A 21,239-nucleotide genomic window follows, 5' to 3' on the forward strand; every position below is an offset into this window, starting at 1 on the left:
CGAGCAGCAAGGTCAGGTAGCTGTCACCATGGTCCAATAAGAACTTTGTTATTGGCGAACACACTCCAGGTACTGAGCAAGCCGGTTTAGCTTTCACATCTTGGTCTGTTTGATGGCTAAAAATCAGAAGAAAACTTGTATTTCCGTACAAGCAGAGTCCACTTGTTATGAAAGCTGCTTATGCAAAACCAGAATCCTACAGTATCTTTTTTTACAGTCTCCTTTCAAAGTCAAATAATAGCTTGTTTTAAACCACTGCTAGCACGTCAAACACAGCTCCTTGCTTTAAAGACCTGAAAGGAATCTCAGGAAGATATGACCACAGCATAACATCTGAAAAAAACCAACCACCAACCAAACCCAAAAATATACCACCATCTTCACCCAAAAGGGGAACATGGTGGAAACTACTGGGTTCTCCAAGCAAGCAAGCACCTCAGGCTTAGATTACAGCAAGGGTCCCAGCACAGGTACCAGTTGTGTGTATGAAAAACACTTCACGTGTGGGGAAGCTGTTCAGCTTCTCCTAGTGTCAGTTTTTCCCCTGCAGAGCCAGAGTAACTTTCAACAATTAGTGTCAGAGCCTTCCTCTAAAGCTCAGTGAGAAGAAAAGCACAGTCAAAGGCTTGGCTTTAAGAAAGGAAACCATGAAAGCCCCTTTCAAAGTTAGGAATGTCATTCCAAAACGAGTTAAGCAAGCCCTACACTTTATTAGCTGGGCAGGAGGGATCTGGGACACGTGATGATGGGATCCGGGTGCATGTCAGAAAAAAAAAAAAAAAAATCTTAGCAGGTGTAACAAAACTGCCTATTTAGCACCATAATTTTTACAGACAGTTTGCTGATAACCCTGTACAGACAAGCCACTCCTCCTGTCAGCACAGGGCTGTCTGATCCACACCTGGAGGCAGGAGTCCAGCAAAGGTAGGCATGCAAGCTTTGACGTGGCCAGCCCAGGTAAAGGGAGATAAGGCAGGAGCCTCAGCACGGGCTGGGAGAAGCGTGCCACTGGATCCGCAGCAGGCTTGCACAGGCTGCAGCTGAAGTCTCTGCCCTGTCCTTCACTGCGTTACTGTGGGCGCTCGGTAGGTTACAGCCCGGGAGTCTGGTCGGTCCCTTGGGGAGATGCACCTGTATTTTCATACAGGCAACCTCTGCATTTTTAGGCAGCAGTGCTTACATTTCTATGCTCTGAAATATACCTTAAGTGCTCCTAATTTTAGCTGAACTTTTAAACAATTCCTGGAGATTTGAGCTGTAGCCATTTCATACAAAAACCTGCCTTTTAGTCAAGTGTGTACTCAGCAGGCCTCCTGCAGAGCTGCATGACACCTGCAGAGGAGGAGGCAAGAGAGGACTTCAGAAGTTTTCTTTCAAACACAACCTGTGAATTCTGATACTTTAAAAGTGACTTGTAAAAATAAAATGCAATTGTTTTGTGCTCCCTCTTCATGATAGTTAAAAGAGAGCTTTTAAAGGTTGTGTTGTCTGGGGTTTTGGGGGAGGTGTGCAAGAAGGAACTTAATTCATAATTCACAAGTGTAAAGTCATTCAGATTTCTTCTGAATTTCCTACTTGACAATTGAGAACATCTTGGATTTTAAGTCACAGAGGCTGCATCAAAGGAACCAGACCAGGGGAAACAGTACTCCCACAAATGCTGTTATACAGGATCCTTCCAGCATTGTAACATCTATTGAAATATCTTGAGAATAACTATATTAAAAAGATCAACTTTTTAATCAATTTAAATCCTCCCTCTCCCCCCAGACCCACTTTTGTCAGGCCTCTAGGAAATTAGAGAGCTCAGCACACTCCGGCAGGAAAGGCACTGGTGATCCGCCTTACTGAGGACAGCGGAGCAAGCTTTGCATTGCTGCTGTTTGAGCAGCCACGAAATGAGGGCTCGGTTTTGGTTACACAAGAAGATGAAATTGCGATGCTCAGGAACTTCCTTAATTAAATCAGCTTCATTCACAAAACTTAAGTTGATTTCCAACACAAGAGTGTTTCAGATCCTTCCCGCTGAGGTCAGGGAGTTGCCTACTTTCAGGTCTAGTATTAATCCCAACACTTGCAGGTAGTGACCTGAAGCTTTCTGCCCTTCCCTTCACAGACGCACACATTCTCACAAAAGAGCAATCAGCAGAGCCTCTCATTTCACATCTGCTAGAGTACCTGGATCGTAGAAAGTGACCCAAGTGTATGTGGGGCTACAGTCCACTGCTACTCCATGAAGGATCTGTTACTTCAGAAGGTGACCAGATATGCTCCTGCAGGTTCAGAAGAGGCAGCTGCCTCTTCCAATAACAAACTGGACCAGCTCAAAACCCATCCTGAATCAAAACGAGCTGAGGCAAATTAGCAGAAGACTTTTTAAGCGGCCTAACAGTGCTAATTATGTTTCTTTTCTACTTCTACAACACAGCACAGATGCTTCTTTCTGGGTCTGGGTGCAATGTCTCGTGCACTCTCATCATGATACATATTTGTATTACAGAAAACAGCTTTAAAAGAAGAATTTGAAACTGTGTTCCTTCAAGTCTGAACAACTTCAGCTTAATAGTGCAAGACCATCAGCAAGTCCTCCAGGAAAACCAGAAAAACTTGGTATTTCTGATAATCGCAGGACTAAAAGTGTTGATTAAAAATGTTCTGGGAAAAGCTTGCAGAGTGTAATACATCCTAAAGAATGGCAGATGGGAATATGGTTCATCACTTTCAAAGGCTATTTTCATAGATTTGACAGATGTATTCAGACATACAGAAAAAAATATGATAAATGCTAGTTTACAGCACAAGGCTTTCAAGCTATTTGCACATAAAGACCTACTATTCCCGAATAAGTGTAAGATGTAGTCTCTAGTCAAACCGTTTTTTATTTAAAAGAGATTTGCCCAGTAAAGCTAAACCAATGACAACACCCAGCTACCGTACCATTTTGCTTTTTGTTTTTAATACCAGTATTAGTATACAAGGAATACAATAGTTCGTTTGCAATGTAACAGTTATTTAAGGATCTTAAAAAAAAAAAAGCACTGAAAAAATCACGTTAGCAAACGCAAACCCTAAATTACCTACTTTTCAATAGCACAAGCTGAGAAAGGCAATTTCTCAGGAGAAAAGAAACCTGGGCTAGACAGCGTGCAGCACTATAAATTTTCCTAAAGCTAGGAAATCCCTATGCATCACTCTCAGAATCATCCTAGGACGGAACGCAAAGGTTGGCAGAAATGCCTAAACTCACGTGGGTTCCATTATACACCACTTACTGTAACCTACTTTTTAGTATTCAGCATTTCGGTATCAATAATGCATAACGTCAAAAGTAGTTCAACCCGAAGTACGGTCGCAAGAAAGCAAACATGGGTCTCAAACAAGGACCAGCTGAAGCGTGGTGTCACTGCCGGGTTTGCCTTGCGCCCCTGTGCAGGAGGACAGCAGGACAGTCGCCGCAGCTTTCCGTATGTTAATCGGGAGCCGGGGACCTGCCCCTCTGCAAGGGGAGAGCTGGTGGCCGAAGAGAGAATAAAAGCAACACCAGTGCCTGCTGGTGCAAGCGAGCAGCTAAGCAACCTCCCTCAGCCTGGTCCCGTCTCCTCTGGTACACAACCCAGCTGCTCGAAAAGGCACGCCGCCCTGCTACCGAACCCAACGCACGCACGAGACTGCGCATGCGAGCCAAACCGAACCGCACAAGGCAACGGCCAGGGTTCCCAGCCAGGCTTTTATTACCACCGTTCCGACCTTGACTTATTACTAAGTGCTCAACGAACAAGCCTACATCACTTTTTTTTTCTTCTCTCCTGAGAGACTGTTCGTTCTTCACTGGATAAATTATTTACCATGAAAGAAATTAAGGTGGCCAGTAGGGAAGAGCAAATTAGAGTACGGGAGTTCATGAGACCGGGCTGCTATGAGACAGCGTTTCAGCTTTCACATGTATTCCCTACCCAGCTGCTAAAGCAGCTTTATCGCCAATCCTATTTAGAACAAGAACCAAACGGAGTACAGAGACTCCAAAGCTTGATCCTTCGGCCGGAATTTGTTTTACCTTCTATTTTCACTTCCTCCCCTGCTTCTCTCCATTTGTGAGAGTTTGCACGTCATAACCTCAGGTGATTAGTGCGGGCATTTAGAAAGCACACTAGAAACAACAGAATTGGAACCCCTTAAAGTTTTTCACAACAAAATTTATTAGAAGAATAGTGGTTTTGAAAAGTCTAGCATCCAGTGAAAACTACCATACACAACGTTACAGCTGGGAATGTGTTTCCAAAATGACATGGTCAAATAATACAATGGAGCCATTAAATCTTACACATGCACAACAAGAGAATTAGCGCTTTGACATACAATGCAAAAAATAAATGGACCACATGAAATAAAAATTTAAAAGTACTTATCACATACATTAAGACACAGCTTATTTAGTCCAGTCAAAAAATCAGAACTGCATTAAAAAAATTAATGTAGTGCAATCAAACCAAAAACCTTAATTTGTGATCATAAGTGCTCTACTACATAAAACATTGATCATAGCAAGGAACAAAAAATTCAAATCACACAGTACAAAAAAAATCTGTAAATAAATATAAACTACAGTACAAGAGAAATATTAAATTATACAATTCCGTCAAACTGTAAACAGTATATTGAAATGAGGTCCATAAGAGTAAAGGGGGGGGTTCCTGTTTTTTTTTTCCCATGACACTTGAACTTCTAGAGGTCAGAGAGAAATGCCATTTTCCATACTCTTCAAAGACTATGGGTTACATAAATAGAAAGAGAAGACTTTTTAGATGTAAAGTGTCAAATAATAAAGCAGAGGTGTTGCTGACTCGCAACTGCCAACAGATCACTGCGAGAGCAGAACAGCAGATTTTACTTTAAAGTTTCGCCTCCTCACGAGCGCAGCACAGAGGCCCATCACTACAGATGTTAAGTGCCAACACATTCCGAATTAGTGCTCAGCATCAGAGAGGAGACACCTGCTGAGGGTCTGGTCCCACCTATTAGGTGGAAGTGATTACGTACACCGATACCGACTTGGACCTCTGCTGATTATCTGACAGGTTTACATGCTTGTCATACAAACACCAACTTTGGCAGAACAATTACTAATAAACTCAAAGCACTCCCGGCCCATTGGTTTCCATCACAGTGGCCAGTGCACAGAATTCTCTAAGGACATTGCATAACTAGAGTGTAGAGGTCAGACAGCCAAGGACCCGTGCTTGAGGTTAGAAGTAGTTATGGTGAGAGAGAAGCAAGAGCCACGTTAAGAAGCTGCCTCTGCCGTTCGCAGAAGCAGTTGGGAATGTATTTCATTTTTAGCTGCGCTGGCTAGTAGTGGCATTTTAAAATATATAAGTTTAAGATAACATATATACTATATATGTATATAATATAATACATATTATATAATATACATAGGAATTTCTTACAATACATACCAGGAACCCCCACGCGATCTGCTCAGTAGTAATAACTGAATATACAGAATGCCACTATAAGTGTCTGAGGCACTGTGTGCTGGAGAGTAAATATGCAGCTTTAAAATCCGTTTGGCTGAGTTATACCTGGATACCTGAACTGAGTTTTAAGTTGACATTCATCAAGGATGTGCTATCAGCACGTCAAAAGAAAAGCAAAACAAAATACAAGTCACTGCTAGGTTTAAGAAGAGAGTACAAGTACCTGAATTGAGTGAGGATAGTGTGTAAACTGTCCCTGAGGGTTTTTAAACAGTGTGTGTACAAGTTGGATTCCTAAGAACATTAGTTTAAACTTACATTGCGGACTGATAAAATACCAATGTCTGACAATTTAACAAGTGGAGGTTAGAAAGAGAGTTATGAGCAAACACTCAAAACATATTTGATACATTTTAAAGCAGCAGTAAGCTGCTGTAAGCATACATCCCATCAGTACAAGCAACACATGGGACTCAGATAAAGGTTTCTATTTGCAAAAAGCCCATCATATATCGATAAGTAAAGAATATTCACCTGCTAAATTAGAATGCACCTAGTTACAGACTAGCAATTCAAGATTAATTTTTTTAATCAAATACTTTGCTATACTTTGCTATTACATACTAAAATTCCTTAAGCTCACTAATGCTGGTATTCTAATCTATTTTTTTTAAATGTTCCCCCTTCATTTAAGAAATATACCATTCCACAACTTAAACATTAAGATCCATTTTCAGTCCTCAGATGTAAAAAGCATGTCAATGAGTTTATATTAAAAATTTACATGGTAAAAAGGCTTGAATTTCAGCCAGAGATTCTAAATACTACTCATTCCCTGAAGGCGTAAGGGAGAAAGAATCCCTACCCATTTTTCTTGTGATATAGTTTTCAAACTGAACATTAAACAATGGTCCAAAATGATTTTTCAGTTTGGGAAACTTCCCTTTCCCTACCCATCATCCCAGATTCCAAATGTCAAGCCCTGAAATGGCCTATTGAAATGATTAGTTAAAAATATCAGGCATGTATATATACATCCCCTGCCTGAACTTCAGAACATTTTGTTGTACCAGTCTTTAAAAGACAGATTAGTATCCCAAGAGAACTGGTGATCTGATCTGAAAAGCCGTTAATGATCCTAGATTGTACGTTTAAAATATCTCATAACCTGAAGACCAGATTTAATTAAGACTCTGGCATTGTAACAGAAAAAGTGCTGCAGTTATTTATCCCTTTTCTGGTACTTTAGAATAGGTCAGACAAGTGCTTTTTATAGTGACAGTAAAGTTCACATGCTTTCATGCAGGCATAAAAAATATTATCTGCAAAAGTATTTGAGAAATGTAGCACCAAGTAGTTGATAAACTGTATTAGTAGCTGTAATAGTGTCTTCATTATTTCTGAGTAGGAAAAAACATTAAGTTAGACTGTACTAAGTGATGACTATTGAAATTGTTTTCTGACATTAACTTTTCCTGCTCCAGTGAGAATTAAGTCTGTGTCCTAATCCCTGCTCCATCAGGTAGAGTTAGCATCTTGAGTCTTTCTAAATTATATTTACCAATTCAGTAGAGACAAGCACAGCGGCAGGGGTGGGGAAGTTTGTTTTTAAGAAGGTGAATGAAATGCCCTGGACAGGCTGAAAAAAAATCCTTCCTCCTAGTATGTCGCCCAGGAAAATGATTTTGCAACCGGGCTAAGAGATTTTTGTGACGATTAAATAAAGCTCTCTTAATATGAAGGTTTTCATTACAATACCTGAATATAAGCATAATTCGATAGGATGTGAAGTCCAAAACTGCTGCTGTAATACTGGTATAGAAACTTGGCCCCAATCAAAGCAAGAACAGGAGAGAGCGAGAGATGGACACTGGAATGCTGTAACTACTTAAGAGTTTTTTCTGGTACACGTGGAGTGCAACTACAGATCATTTTGAGTCCGCAATATCTCTCTGCTTAGTGATCACAGTACATTGTGTTTATACACTGGACAATTAGAAACGAGTAACTGTAGTGGATATTGTATTTGCTACATCCAACAGAACGGCATATAACTAGCAGCGCAGATTTTCAGGTTTCTGAAGGTTCTAATTACAGAGGGTTTTTTAATGTAATTCGAGATCAAGTGGAAACCTTTATAATACCAAAACTAGTCTCAAAATTTTTTAGGTACAGCTTTTTAAAGCAGTATTAGTCAACGTTATCTACTGGTGCCAAGAAAAAGCAATATTGACCTAGACTGAAATTACATTTAGTTTCTGAAACATTTGCGGGGAAAACCTAGAAGTTTCTGATCCTCATGAAAATGAGGGAAACAACCCTTCCCGTTCTACCTCTAAGATTTGGCAGAGAATTTAAGATATTTGAAGTATTGTGACAAAGCTTTCAGTACAGGTTAATAAGTTTGCCTTCGTAAGAGTTTGGACTGCAACAAGTGTATGCGTTCTTACACCTAAGAGTTAAAATTTTGTCTTCATTGAAGAAAGAGCTCTTTACATTACAGATGTGGCCACACTGTTTTTGAGAAACAAGGGAACAGCACAGTGTTCCCTTCACTCTTTGGACACTGTGTTCTCCTCCTAAGACTCAAGGACATCTTAAGAGCATTACTTCAAAGTAAACTGGAAGAAACACATGATAATTCCAGTTTTGCCTGTACAACAATCGTTGCAGATGATATAAAAAGCAATTCAATCAGAACTAAAAAGTTGCTCCAATCTATACAAACCTTACTCAACCCTAAAGCCCCTGAATCACTTTTGCCAGTTCCTGTGAATTTCCAGGGGAAGGCAATGTACTCTCAGGTTCTCATGAAAGAAATATTTAGACTCAAATGCCGGCCTGCCACAAGACAAAGCACAGACTATTCCTTGTCCACTCTCAACCGGTCTAAACACATGTGCAGTTGCCTCCCATGTTTAGGAATATCCTTGAGCACTGGAAAGCTCTACAAAAAAGGTGGTATAGGAGTTCCTTGAGAACACAGAAGCTGAATGTGTTCCACTACTAGAGGCACTATCCCACCTGTACATCTGTATTTGTTAAAAATCATGTGTTTTCCAATTGCCATGAAAATTCAGAGTTTGACTTCAGGTCTAGCAATAGGGTTGGTAATGCAAGCATCAAATAATGAGTTCTGCAACAAGAAGAAAGTAAAGGCATACCTGTATTGCTTATGCAGCAACTTCTCCTGCGTAACAGGGGAAAATGAAAAATTCTAAGGGAAAATGTCTTGAGCCTTTAAAAAAAACAACCAGGGAATGACTGGAAAACAAAATATATTTTGACAGAAATAAAAACGAGTCCAGAAACGTGTCCCTACAATATCTAACTGGAAACGTTCAACTCTATAGCTGTACTCAAGCATTACGGCCACAATAATGCCTACAACACTGTGGAATGAGGATCCAGCTGGCTGAAAGTGAGGTAATAGTTTGTAATAGGTCAGAGTTCTAAAAAGCACTTTTACATCTTACAAGTCCAAATAATAATTAAAAAAAAGGACACATTTCATACATGTTGGGCTTTCTCACCAGAACTGTACGATAATTAACTCCACACCAGGACCCCTACCACACTAAGCCTTACTCATCTTCAATTATATGCTGCAGCAAAGATTTACCAAGCGACACCTAAACTTCAGTACAATATGAAACTTGATTCTTAAAACTTTATACACACAAAATATAAAATTACTTTTCTAGGATGGGGTAGGGGAGAGGGATTCTCCTTCATGATACTTGGACTGAAAAACTAGTTTTCAGAGACTGCCACAAATATTATTCACAGTTTCTTGCTGTCAGGCTTTTTCAGCTACATCAACGTAGTACACAACAATACTGTTAAGTCCAATAACTACATCGGATGGACATTCTCGGGAGTAAGAGAAAACTAGTGATGAAAAATACCCGAAAGGCCTCCTCCTAACGACGTCTTGATTTTTACAGGGTTGCAGTTTGTCTATGTTACATGTTAATGTCATCTCAAAAGAGCAGCAGGAGAAAGATTTTAAACCTTCTCTCCTGTCCAAGTGATCCAAGTAACATAAGCATCCACTTACCAGAAATAACATGAGAAACAAGGCTTTTGTTACAAAGACAGCAGTGAACCACACCTTCCCACACCAAAATATGGTCAACCAGGGATTTTGGCCATGCAAACTGCTGGTCAGCAGAAAATTAAGCATGCTAATGGACAAACATTAATTCCAATCATATATTTAAAATGATCCCAAATACTACTAGTTAGCTACACTGAAAGCGCCTGTAAAAAATATGTAGTGAAAAATGAAACAAAACATTAGTGATCACTGCAGCACTTAGAGTGATACTAGTCTTACGTGATGAATCACCTCAGAGAAAATACATTAGATGGGACTTTGAAACAAAAAGTTAACATTAAAAGGTGCACCTGAATATTACAGACTAAATTTACAAAACCTACAATAAGGTAAAATATATATCTTTTGAATATTCAGCAGCTTTTTTTTAAATTTGTTTTTATTTTTTGAGAGGCTCATGAAATTTTAAAAAGGGACCACTAACTAATCTCAACCATGCTTCACAAAACAATAATGGCTATTTTATATTGCAGTTACCAACGTAATGCAATTAGTGCTTAAAAAATAATCTACACTTTTTTCTTTTTTTTCCTTTTTAAACAGAGACCTTTGGAGGAAATATGGTTGTTCAAAAGCTTCTTGAAAAAGAAAGATTACCTGAATATTAAGTTATCACAGATCAAGTGTTGTGTTTAAAAGCTTTGCAGACATGAATATTACAATCTTCAGGTCTCAGGACATTTAAACTGAGAAAGTTACGCGTTTGGTTTGTTGTTTGTTTTTTTTGTTGTTTTTTTTTTTTTTTTTAATCCACTTTCTAACCAAAGCAAATAAAGAGTACTCAACTTCTCACTATCTATTTACAATTCTTAGCCTACAGTCTGAAATGACAAGACAAATTCTCTTTTAAAACTGCAGCATTAAAGGGTAGGCACACCATTCTTCTGCTGCACGATTGTCACCCACTTAAACATACACATACAAAATATTTAGGTTAGTAAAATGAGCACTCCACATACACTACAGTGACAAGTTTTATAAAACTCAACTCATGTTGCTTAAATAAAGACAACTGCAAAAGGTTAAACCTCTCTGAACAGTAAAACTGTGTTACTTTTTTTTTTTTTTAAACTTGCAGCAAACTTTCTACCATAACCTCCAACAGCAGATGAAACCACACGTTTAACTGCACCTTTATTGCAATCACCAGCTAAACTGGAATGTATTGCAGAGTTTATATACTGCTACTGAGCTTAAACTGCTTTAAATGCCAAGATGACAACTAGAGAGCTACGAGGAACCAGGATTTTGAGTACTAAAATATATTAAGTAAACAAAAACGAAGTATACTTGGGGCCAAATGCCCAGTCCGTTTCAAGAATGAGCAGTGCATATTTAAAACGACAGCAATGGTGTGCCTAACCTTTGAAAATATGAAGTTGCTGGGGAGGGGGAGAGGCTAACAGGATCAACTGTTCCAGAAGTCATTCAGCATCCCTAGGGCCACCCTCCCATGAACTTTGAGAAACCACTTTCAATCACTGACATCACTTAATGCTCTCACACAAAAACTCCAATGCTTCTTTCGGTTGTGCAAATGGGGGAAAAAAATGGTAATTCTATCTACCTTTTGCACAGATTAAGACCAAATTGTTTCTACCTGAAGAACCAGCAATTCCGATTTGGTCATATTGTGGTAAGTCCAGTAAGCTCCACCTAGTTACTGACCACTCCCGCAGAAGTTATCAAAGATAAAAGTTCTGTACAAAACTTATCCTGGATCTCCATATAATGATAAAGATATCATCATATTGAAAAAAAAATTGATTTGTGGTTTACGGAGTGCTTTTATGGTGTTTAAATGCTTATTCTAGCATGTGCTAAACCACTATCAAAATAGATTAAATAAAAACAACAACAAAAAAGCAGGACTTAGATTAATTCCTGCTACTGGCAACTGTAATATTTAAAAAGGAAACACCCATTCATTGAGTGTTCGACCCTGACAGTATTACAGATAGATATGATGCAGAGCCTGAATTAGATCAGGCTACCAGTGTTTTACTTCTTCCCTGAACATTAACAAGCTCCTTCACTAATGTGGATATTTGGGCAGACTACTGAGGTTGTAACGTTCGAGATCACTGTTATGTGGCCTTTTTTTTTTCTTTTTTTTTTTTTTCTTTTTTGCAATATCACAGTAGTTTGTTACACAAATCCCCCTTCCCCAGATTAGAGTCATTTAAACTAGTTGTTGGAACCACATAGTTTAGTAAACTCAGAATCAAGTCTGTAAAAAGCATAAAGGTCACAAAGAACCATAGTTCTGTTATAATGAGGCATACCCTAATACATCATTTAGTGTACCCTGACTGCTCCTGACTGTGAGAAGCTTGTCTTCCGTGAGATAAGGCTACATCCTCAAGCAGGTGAGTCTAAATATCACCCTTCAAAAATATCAAACAAAATTACAGCGAAGGTAGTGTTACAAATAATTAACTGACATATTCTGAAGGTAGTGTATGTACGTTTTCCCTCCCCTCCCCTCCGGGTGAGCACTAAGCAGACAGTGAATGGTAAGTATGTTTAATTTAGAAAGAAAATAGCAGAGAGCCTAATTAGACCCAATTGATTATCCATCTAATAAACAAATGTCTGAGTTCAAGAGAGGTACCATTCCTAAATCACTTCATTTAGCTTAGATCTCTCAATCAACTGGATCAAAGAAAAGGAGGGGAAAAAACATTTCTGAAATGTTTTGAAGAATGACAGTCTGATTCTCATTCCAAAAAAGCCTGGTTTTAAGAGAGTATCAGTTTAAAAAAGTGGACTTATTTCTATAAAGGCAGACATGAAAAATCCAACACCAGAAATTCAGGCAGGCTCTACAGGCAAGATGTCCACTTCCACAGATCTGCATTCTTTGTGAGGTAACTCAACTCTCTATTACAGAGAAACATGCAAAAGGCAAAAGAAAAAAAAAAAGAAAAGAAAAAAGGGGGTAGGTGCAGGTGAAGGAGGGAAACTGCGCCACACCAGGCTAGAAAAATTTACAATGTGACATTCAGAGCACACCATTCACCTGTGTCCACACAAGTCTATGCTAAACTGCAAAGGAAAGAGCATTGCAGTAAATAGGAGAATCAGGTGCGCTCAGTGGTGGTTGAACTATGCAGTAGTGCTCACCCAGTTTGCAAAGTAATTGGCACTCTACAACATCCCTACTCATCTTTCAATTCATTCGCACTTTGTGCTGCTTCTCCCTGGGGATCTAATTCAATCTTTACTGAAACATCCTGCCCCTCCGACCTCATTAATTTCATTTTTTTCTTTGGAGGGTTTTTCAAAGTGCCCAGCCTCTCTTTAACTTTGTACTCCAGTGTACTGTGGGGGATCCCATAAATACTCTGAGCTTTGGAAACACTCATTTTCCCGCTCATAACCACAGAGATTGCTTCCTCCAGTATCTCGCTGTTGTACTGTCTGTATCTCCCTCTTTTCTTCCTAGGTTGCTTGGAGCCAGGATCTCCCTCTTGATCTGAGGTGGGATATGGCTGTCCAGAGGTAGACTGCTCAGCATCTGAGCCCCAGGAATCTGGTCCAGCATCCAGCAAACTTCTCCTGTTTTGTTTTGGAAGGATAGCCCTTAACTTTTTGCTAAGCGCGCTCTCCGTTTGTGAACCCATTACCAAAGAGCTATAGCTGTACTGGTCACCAGTGCGGGACTCCCATGAAAGGTCCATGCCTCGAACTTGTGGTATCTTTAAATCCACAGGAGACGAATGGCTCACGTCCTTTTTCCCATCCTGTTTAGTTTGAAGTGCCATTTTTTGAAAGGCAGAGTTTTCTGTAAGAAAAGGAAGGTCACTGATGTTGCTGAGTGCACCATTTCCCCTGAATTTCATGCGGCTGAAATTGAATTCGTAGTGTGGTTTTGCCCAAGAAGCCTCCCTGGATAATATTAAGTGCTGTCCATGATTCTGTAGTCCAGATGGCCCATGGCTGGCAGCCGTAGAAAACTGGTTTCTGCTCAGCAGTTCTTCACTAATCTGGAGTGATCGAGCCAGCGGTACTTTAAGAGATGTGGAGTGGCCATAACCTTCCCTGGTTCCATCCTGCAAGCTTCTTGGAGGTACCCCATCACCACTCTGTAGTCCCTCCGGATGGTGCTGGCTGGGTCTCCCAGGTCGCCTAATTGGATGGAAGGAAACTGATGTGAGCAGGACTTGCACAGGTAGGGAGGGATGGGTGAGGGGGCCACTCCTTTATTAGAAGGCCTTGCTTGGGTAACATCACTTTTTGTGTTATTTATTTTTCTCTAAAATTTTTTTATTTATTTATTTTTTATTTTTTATTTTTTTTTAAGTCTCAGCATCAGTCAGTTTTAAAACTTGTTCGTAAAAAAAGAGAAGCTTTTTGGGCAAAGAAAAATGAAACCTGTTGGCTGGTCTCTGGTTGGGTTCACAAATTCTCGGAGTAGAAAAGACTTCGCGCAAGCGTCTGAAAATAGCACCTTAATTACAAAGTAGTAATCAATCGCCATAGATCTACACACAACTGTGTTACTGGTGTGACGTTACCACTAAACAAGTACAGTAATAAAAGAGTAAGCCAAAGTGCAACATATTCAACATGCAAATATGACTGCCACCTGCAGTATCTACACATAGGTGGAAACCTTGGATGATGTTCGCTTACATCATGTTGAAGAATTGCTGCTCAGGATGAGAAAAAAAAAAAAAAGCTTAGCAGGCCTTAAAGGTATTTGCTTGACTTTCATTAAGCACCAAATATGAAAGCACTGCATTACACTAGACTTACCAAATTTCTCTCTTAACAACTAATTGCATATATACATGACCCTGATTCTCATTTGATACATAGCATGGCTAGGAAAAAAAAAGACCTAAGTTCCAACTGTCATCCAGATCAAGAGTTAATAGCAGAAAAAGCGGTGTGTATTTTTACCATTTTTCTTTCGTCACAAGTGTTCTTTCTATGACACAAAGTACTACTACTGCAGATAAACACATGTATTTTAATATTTTGCTTGCTTAGCCCCCTGTAGTAACTAAGTCACACTAGTTTCAAAATCCGCCCCCAAACTTTTCCATGTTCAACATACAGATTAACGAAGAGACTAGTAAGCAATTCTATTTTAATGCTCTGGGACACTATACTGCTGTAAAGCCCTCTAGCTAAGTCAGCGCTATTTAAGGGTAGGATACGTGCTGCTGAAAAGCTACATTATTCTTTTTAACATCACATTGGGATTGAAAAAAAAACTTTAGAGGAAAGACATCCACTGAAAGGACCTGGCATGTAATATCCACAGTGCTCGATACATATGCTGCTAGCTTCTCTCCAGGATGCAATAGGTCATAGCTGAAGAAGAGTCAACAAGGATTCAAAACAAAATCCAGAGAAATGAATGAAAGTTTGCTATTCCAGAGAACTCTCTCAAGCAATGTGCATTCTCTGTCCCTTCTACAGCATGTATCAGCATCAGAATGCGCACCAGTGATTCTACGCCTAAGTAAAGGTCGTACTGCCAGCTGACTAGGACAGAGGGTCACACCTGATTTCATTGATGCTAAACAGACTGCAGTCACCCTCATTTACCACACACCTGCACAAGTAACCACAGGTGCCAGTATGCCGCATCCTCTCCAGACCCACAGAACTGATCGGGACAGTGCCAGGTGCTGGCGCTGTCATCCCTGTGTGTTGGACTTTGGCCCTCACTTGATACACAAATAAGGGAGCAAACAACACACAGCCTCGGTGGCTTCTGCTGCCTTCCTAGGAAAATAAAGCTGGAAATAACCTGTTCAGAATTGAAAGAGAAGAGCTTAGGAAGGTTTATGCTAAAGAATTGTGAAAAAGTATTAAGACTAACTTTTAAACAAGGATTGAAGTATTTTATTGATAGAAATATTAAATGGAAAAAGTAATCTTGAAGGGAGAAATCTGAGACAATAATATTTTTCCAAAGAGAAATGCGAAAGTTAAATCAGTTGTTAGCGGTACATGGGATTGGTGGTGGTGGCTTGTTAGTTTAAAATTTCTAGTTTTTCAAAGTCTATTGTAAAGCTAAATCCAGCAATTAAATGGCATTTTAAACCATATACTGTTTCTGTACTTCACTAAAAAATTTACTTGCTCACAGTAGCTTCGAGAAAAAAAATTCTCCCATCAACACCCAAAATCCTTCTCACTCCCAGTCAGCCTCTCCAGTACAATTAACTCAATCCTAGCTAAGAGTAAAGGGTTTCTAAATGTATGCAAACAGTGACCATTAGAAATATGAAACCTTACAGAAATTTTGTTGACATAACATTCTTTCACACCTTGAACTAATTAAGGCAAGACTAGTACACCACATTTTCTTTAAAAAACAAAACAAAAAAAACCCCAAAAAACCCAAAACGTGTTCAGCGCTACAGTACAATCACAAATCCAAAAAGCCATATTTAAAGTTTTCTGAACTACCAGACTTCCCCCTCACCTTTTCTTTTTTTTAAGTTGCGGTTTATGCTAGGAAATATTAACAAAGATCATGCAGTGATTTAAATCTAATTCAGCTTGGTTCATCACCCAAATCATTGCTACCACTAAAATAAACTTTTCTGTTAGATAACTTTCCCCTAAATTAAATGAAATCTAAATTATATTGCAAAGCCTCTAAGACTCTTCATATATTTAACTGAACTTGAATCTCCACGGATATCACTTATCACTGAACTCAAGAAGCAGGTAATGGAAAGATCTTTGGCTAAGTATGAAATTGGCCAAAATAACACATATTAGAGTTCTTAACTGCAAGTTAAACCTGTCTCAGTTTGCAACAACTCTTATTTGGCAGGTGGGATGAAGGTATTTACCAAAGGTACAAGTTGAAAAACACATTACTCCAAAGGGTTAACACCAAAAGTAAGTTAAAATTAACAGGAGGTAAGCACACATTTTTAGTAAAAAACAATTTTAAAAGGTCATAGTAAGTTGCTTTCTCTTACCCATTTCCCGGAGTACTGGAGCACCCTGGAGAATGACTCAGAGAGGTGCTGCCGGCACAAGGACTCTTCTTAGTGGATAAATCAAGCACACCGTCTGTAGAGACAAAAGAATGACTTCACTGTTTGAAGAAACAGGATCAGCCACATTGTCCCTTGACAAAACAAGGCTTTTGGGCTAAAGTCATATTTAGCACACAGCATTTTCTATTTTATTTTATTTTTAAACAAACTAAGGCTCGGATTTGTTTGCAATTTGGCTTACAAGTGACTTCAACATAGTTCTCAGAAGTCACAACAAAATTTGGCAAAATTAGAAGTGTATCTCTTACAAGGGCCAGAGAATAAAAAATTACCTACAAATGACAGCTCAGGATACAACACAGCCTATTGCATAACTAACCATCATCAGTCCTAAAATGAGACATTCTTCAAGTTTCTGAGATTTGGGGGGCTTTAAGCCACTATTTGAAATTTTTTTGATCCAAATCTCTGTAGGAAAATTCATTGAGAATTTCACATTGGAAACTCACTTTCAAATGAACACACACATAAATCTGAGACTCGTCCTCACCTGGCAGCTAGCTTCATCCTTTTTTCCATGTCTCCAATGGGTCCCTACTGCTAGAGCTGCTGCCTTTCCCCTCTCTGTTGTGCCATTTTACTCCCTCTCTTCTTCTATATACCAAATTGTTTTTCCTGCTAGACTGCTTCTTCCATTCTCACTAATGGCACTTCCTCACACTCACCCATGCTCCTCTGCAAGCCCTTACATAAACTCTGTATTTCTAGGCAACAGAAAAGGGAGCGCTTTTTGCTAGTAAAGCCTTGCTCCCACTGCACTGAAACAACTTGAAACTGTGGTCATTTTAATAAGGGCAACATTGTCATAGAAGCAGCACAGCCATCTGAAATTCCTGGAAACTTTGAAACAAGGAGTTTATGAGGCAAAAATAAATGAAACCTGTCGGCAAGGTAAACTAGAGACATTTCAGAGCTCCTCACTCATTCCATCTACTCAAGTAAATACCACCCAACACAAGAACAATGTAAGATGGCTTTCAGATTGCTTGAAGTCCTCATTTGGCATGGAGAAAAAACCATGATAAACATTGAACTAGAATTAACTCACGGAAAGCTGTTCCACCCACCGCATTTGGGAACACACCATAACCCAAACTTAAGCAAGCAGATAATTAAATTTTCCTTTTGAACAACACTTATGCAGCCACAAGATACAGAGGCTGGATCAAGTAGCACCTCCTTTTCAAGAGGCTATACTAAGCAGCACAGACTGCTGCCAAAGGCACTTGCATCCACGCTTCCTCCATCAGAAGGGTCATTACGACCTAGAATTCTCCGAGGGCAAGTAGGACCAGCCTCATACCCCATGGAGAAGTTTACAAACTAGCTGGGTTCCCCTCAACCTGCTAGAACAGGAATATAACAAAAAGCACCACTAGCAGTCTTTCATGACAGCCTCTTAAATCTCTCGTTAACAAGTTTGGCAAAACCTCTTCCCAATTACATTAAATGTAAATTGGAAAAAAAATAATTACATCAGCAAACAGATTACTGTATAAGTTAATATGCACATGTTCTAATTCCGTAACAAGTGTTATCAACATTATAAATTATCTTACAGCTTTTTCGTCACATGGTAGCTAAAGAACAGTTCATGAACATGCTTTCTTCTTCACCCTACAATCCTCTAATTAAAAAAAAAAACAAAACAACAGAAGCAAAACTGATTCTCTCCCTCTCTGTTTCAGTGAAAAGCTTCACAATGAGAATAGTTTAACGTTTATAAACTTACATGCGAAAGACACCTGTGAAATACGTTTATAATAAAATTAGCTAGAAACAAATGCCTATCAGCTAAACGTACAGGTCCTCACTTCGAGAGGACGCCATACAATCTTTCACTGCAGTTTTGTAACTGAAGTGTGGTGACAACGTTCAATAAGTGCTGTAAGTGCAATAAGTGTCCAGATGCCCAAGCTGCATATTGTTGGACACATAAAATTAACCTTTTTACAAAAGGCTTCATAACTGTAAGTTCAAAGAATAAAGGGATACCTACAATTCTGTACTAGCTAGCAAAAGGCTTTTTTTTTTTTTTTTTAAAGCACCTTTTCTACTTGAGGATGGACAGCCTACTTTGTATCTGATAGAATGATTCCAGACACTAACACATTTCTAAAGAAGGGTAAAGGGGCCAATTTTAATCTTATCAGTAGGATACACTTACAATAACCTCTATTCAACAGTTTCAGAAAAAAACAACATTCACATACTATAATCACTCACAGAATTTGCTTGTTAAAAAACATTTTTGATGGAAAGCAAGGTTTTCAAATTAAAACAAGCTCTGCAACACTGTTACAAGTTATTCAATCTGTGCTCTGCAGAACAAGTCTATTTTTAAGGTAGAAGAGAGACATTTCTTCCAAATGCATAAACCTGGAAGTTTTGTACAGTTCATGGGTATCATTTTTACAGCCTTCACAAAGCAATTTCTCACAGACTTTTAAAAAATACTGATTTCACACTATGACCAGAAAGAAAATAAATCAGTCCTTCAGTCAGACTGCATACTGATCTTCAGAAAGGAGACAACATTATGGTTTTCACGACCTCGTGAACTTGTCTTATCAGCAAGCATACAGTCTATTTTGGCAGACTGTTTCTTGCAGCTCCCAGCAGGAACAGCACACTTGTCCTCAGAGTTTGGAGCACATCCATCCCCTTTGCCCTTCTTCAGAAAAATCACTCATGTCTACGGGCCTACATTCTTTCAAAAAGTCTCTTCTCTCCTAGCCACAACTAGGTAGTCATTATTTTATTGTAAAGACATCTACCGCTTTTCCACTTTACATTTTATGTAAAAGCGCAAACTTCCAGTTATCTGGTTTTGCAACAAGAATGCCATTAATGGATTGCTGTAGGATGCAAGACACTGATAAGAGTCCTACCTTGTTCACTAGGTTCTGACTGAGACTTTCTGACAGTAAGGTCCAGAGGTGAGTCTTGGTCAGCCATGAGAAGTTTGCTGAGCACAGGGTTCTGAGCAGTTGCAGCCGTGGGAGAGGAGGCGACCAGAGATGCTTTCAGCAGGCTTTGGTTCTTTGTGCTATTGGGCTGGCTGGAGTCCTGAGTAGAGCTATTTTTTGAGGTATATTCAGCAGCAAACTGTCGGATCATTCGCTGCATGATCTCACGGGCCACTAGGGGAATATTGGGGTCAGAGACCCTAGGACTGTCTGTAAATATTAGAGATTTTTTTTAAGGAAGCACTTTAAGTAAAACAGCTTTTATATTAAGTCATTGTTTATTAAAAAAAAAAAATCTAGGGAAAAAAAATGAAAGCCAAAGATAAAATAGTTTCTGCAGAAAATGTACTTTAGTCTTAGAATACCTGAACAAGAACCATTGCTAATTCTGGTATAACCTTCCCAAAATAACAGTTTCCTAAGAGAAATATGCAATCTCATCTTTTGTTTTCAAATACAGATATATTCAACCAGACCTTTAAGAGGCATGGAAATGGAAAGGAGAGCTAGATCCATGAAGAAAAATACCAAGTAATGAAGCTCATTCCAAAAAATTTGAACAGGTTATTCAGTGGAAGAATTGAGTAACTTACCTGCAGCTACAGAAGGAGAGAAAGGAGAATAAAGTTGCAGCAGTCCCCTACAAGTTTACTGAGAAATAAAACCCTAGAGTTCTGATTCTTCAAAATAATTCACATGAAGATCAAACGTTCAAGTGTCTTCCATCCCATTCTATCTATTCCTTTTGACACTTCTATCATTATAATCAATGCAGCATCAGGGATTACCCAAAGAACTTTCAAATATACAAAAACCCAAGATGTGTCACATGAAAAGTAATTCTATTTCTAGAAAAGCTGCTAAATCTATTAGTAAATGTGAAATGGAATGGGTAGACATTCCAATTTATTTATATGAAATAGTGTATAAATACAAAGGTATTTGGGGATGTGGGCAACCCAAAAATATATTGGCAAAAATCACTATTTTAGACCAGTAGTAATTCATGATGTGAAAGCAAATCTGTAACTCCTAAATCACAGAAGCTAAGTCTCGCCACTTCACCTCAAACACCGATTGTGTTCTCTGGCCAAATCAGTTTTGGTTTGGGGGTGGAGGGGGGGTGGGGGGGTTTGTTGTTGTTGTTGGTTGTTTTCAGAAACAAACACACACACCACAACCACACAACAACTCCAGAAATAGCTCAAAAGGTTTGATTTTCTATTTCTGAAGAAACATTCAGAGAAAATTGTGCAGTAGAAGACCAAACAAATCTTTAAAAGCAGCTCTCAAAACAGAGCAATAGAAAAGTGTTTACTTCTTCTTTAAAAAAAATTGTCCAGGTTGAAAGGTAATCTATTGAGATTGAGCTATTAGAAGCATTAGCAAAATCTTCTGTGGGACATTTCAGCGTTAGATTTGCCTTTTGCCACCATTTTTTACAAAAGTGCGTCAAACCAACAAACCAGCTTTAGCGTATCCATAAAGGAAGACCAACATGAAGGTTTGAGCATGGAGTTGCCCGCAAACCAGAGAGCAGCAGTAAGCAGCTACTATGTTTCTTGATGAAAAACCATATTGAGCTTTAAATACTTATCAAGCCCAGAATCCTTCCTGTTAAACACAGCTTTCTAAA

At 39.0% G+C, this 21,239-nt stretch overlaps 1 protein-coding gene across 8 annotated transcripts in view; it reads right to left on the reverse strand.

The window, feature by feature from the left end:
- The window catches only part of LCOR (ligand dependent nuclear receptor corepressor), a 101,218-nt gene that overhangs the window by 21,787 nt on the left and 58,192 nt on the right, over positions 1-21,239 (reverse strand). For 7 of the 8 annotated variants that reach the window (XM_072869256.1, XM_072869257.1, XM_072869255.1 and 4 more), the window contains 2 exons: positions 19,526-19,813; positions 16,554-16,647 (listed from right to left, as the gene is read on the reverse strand). In XM_072869256.1, the coding sequence (XP_072725357.1) occupies positions 16,554-16,647; positions 19,526-19,813 (382 nt within the window). Of the gene's footprint in view, positions 1-4,186; positions 13,729-16,553; positions 16,648-19,525; positions 19,814-21,239 lie in introns of those variants that run through there. The other variant, XM_072869264.1, reaches the window with a different exon arrangement.

The sequence above is a fragment of the Ciconia boyciana genome, chromosome 8 (assembly GCF_034638445.1).
Source record: "Ciconia boyciana chromosome 8, ASM3463844v1, whole genome shotgun sequence".
NCBI classification, from domain to species: domain Eukaryota; kingdom Metazoa; phylum Chordata; class Aves; order Ciconiiformes; family Ciconiidae; genus Ciconia; species Ciconia boyciana.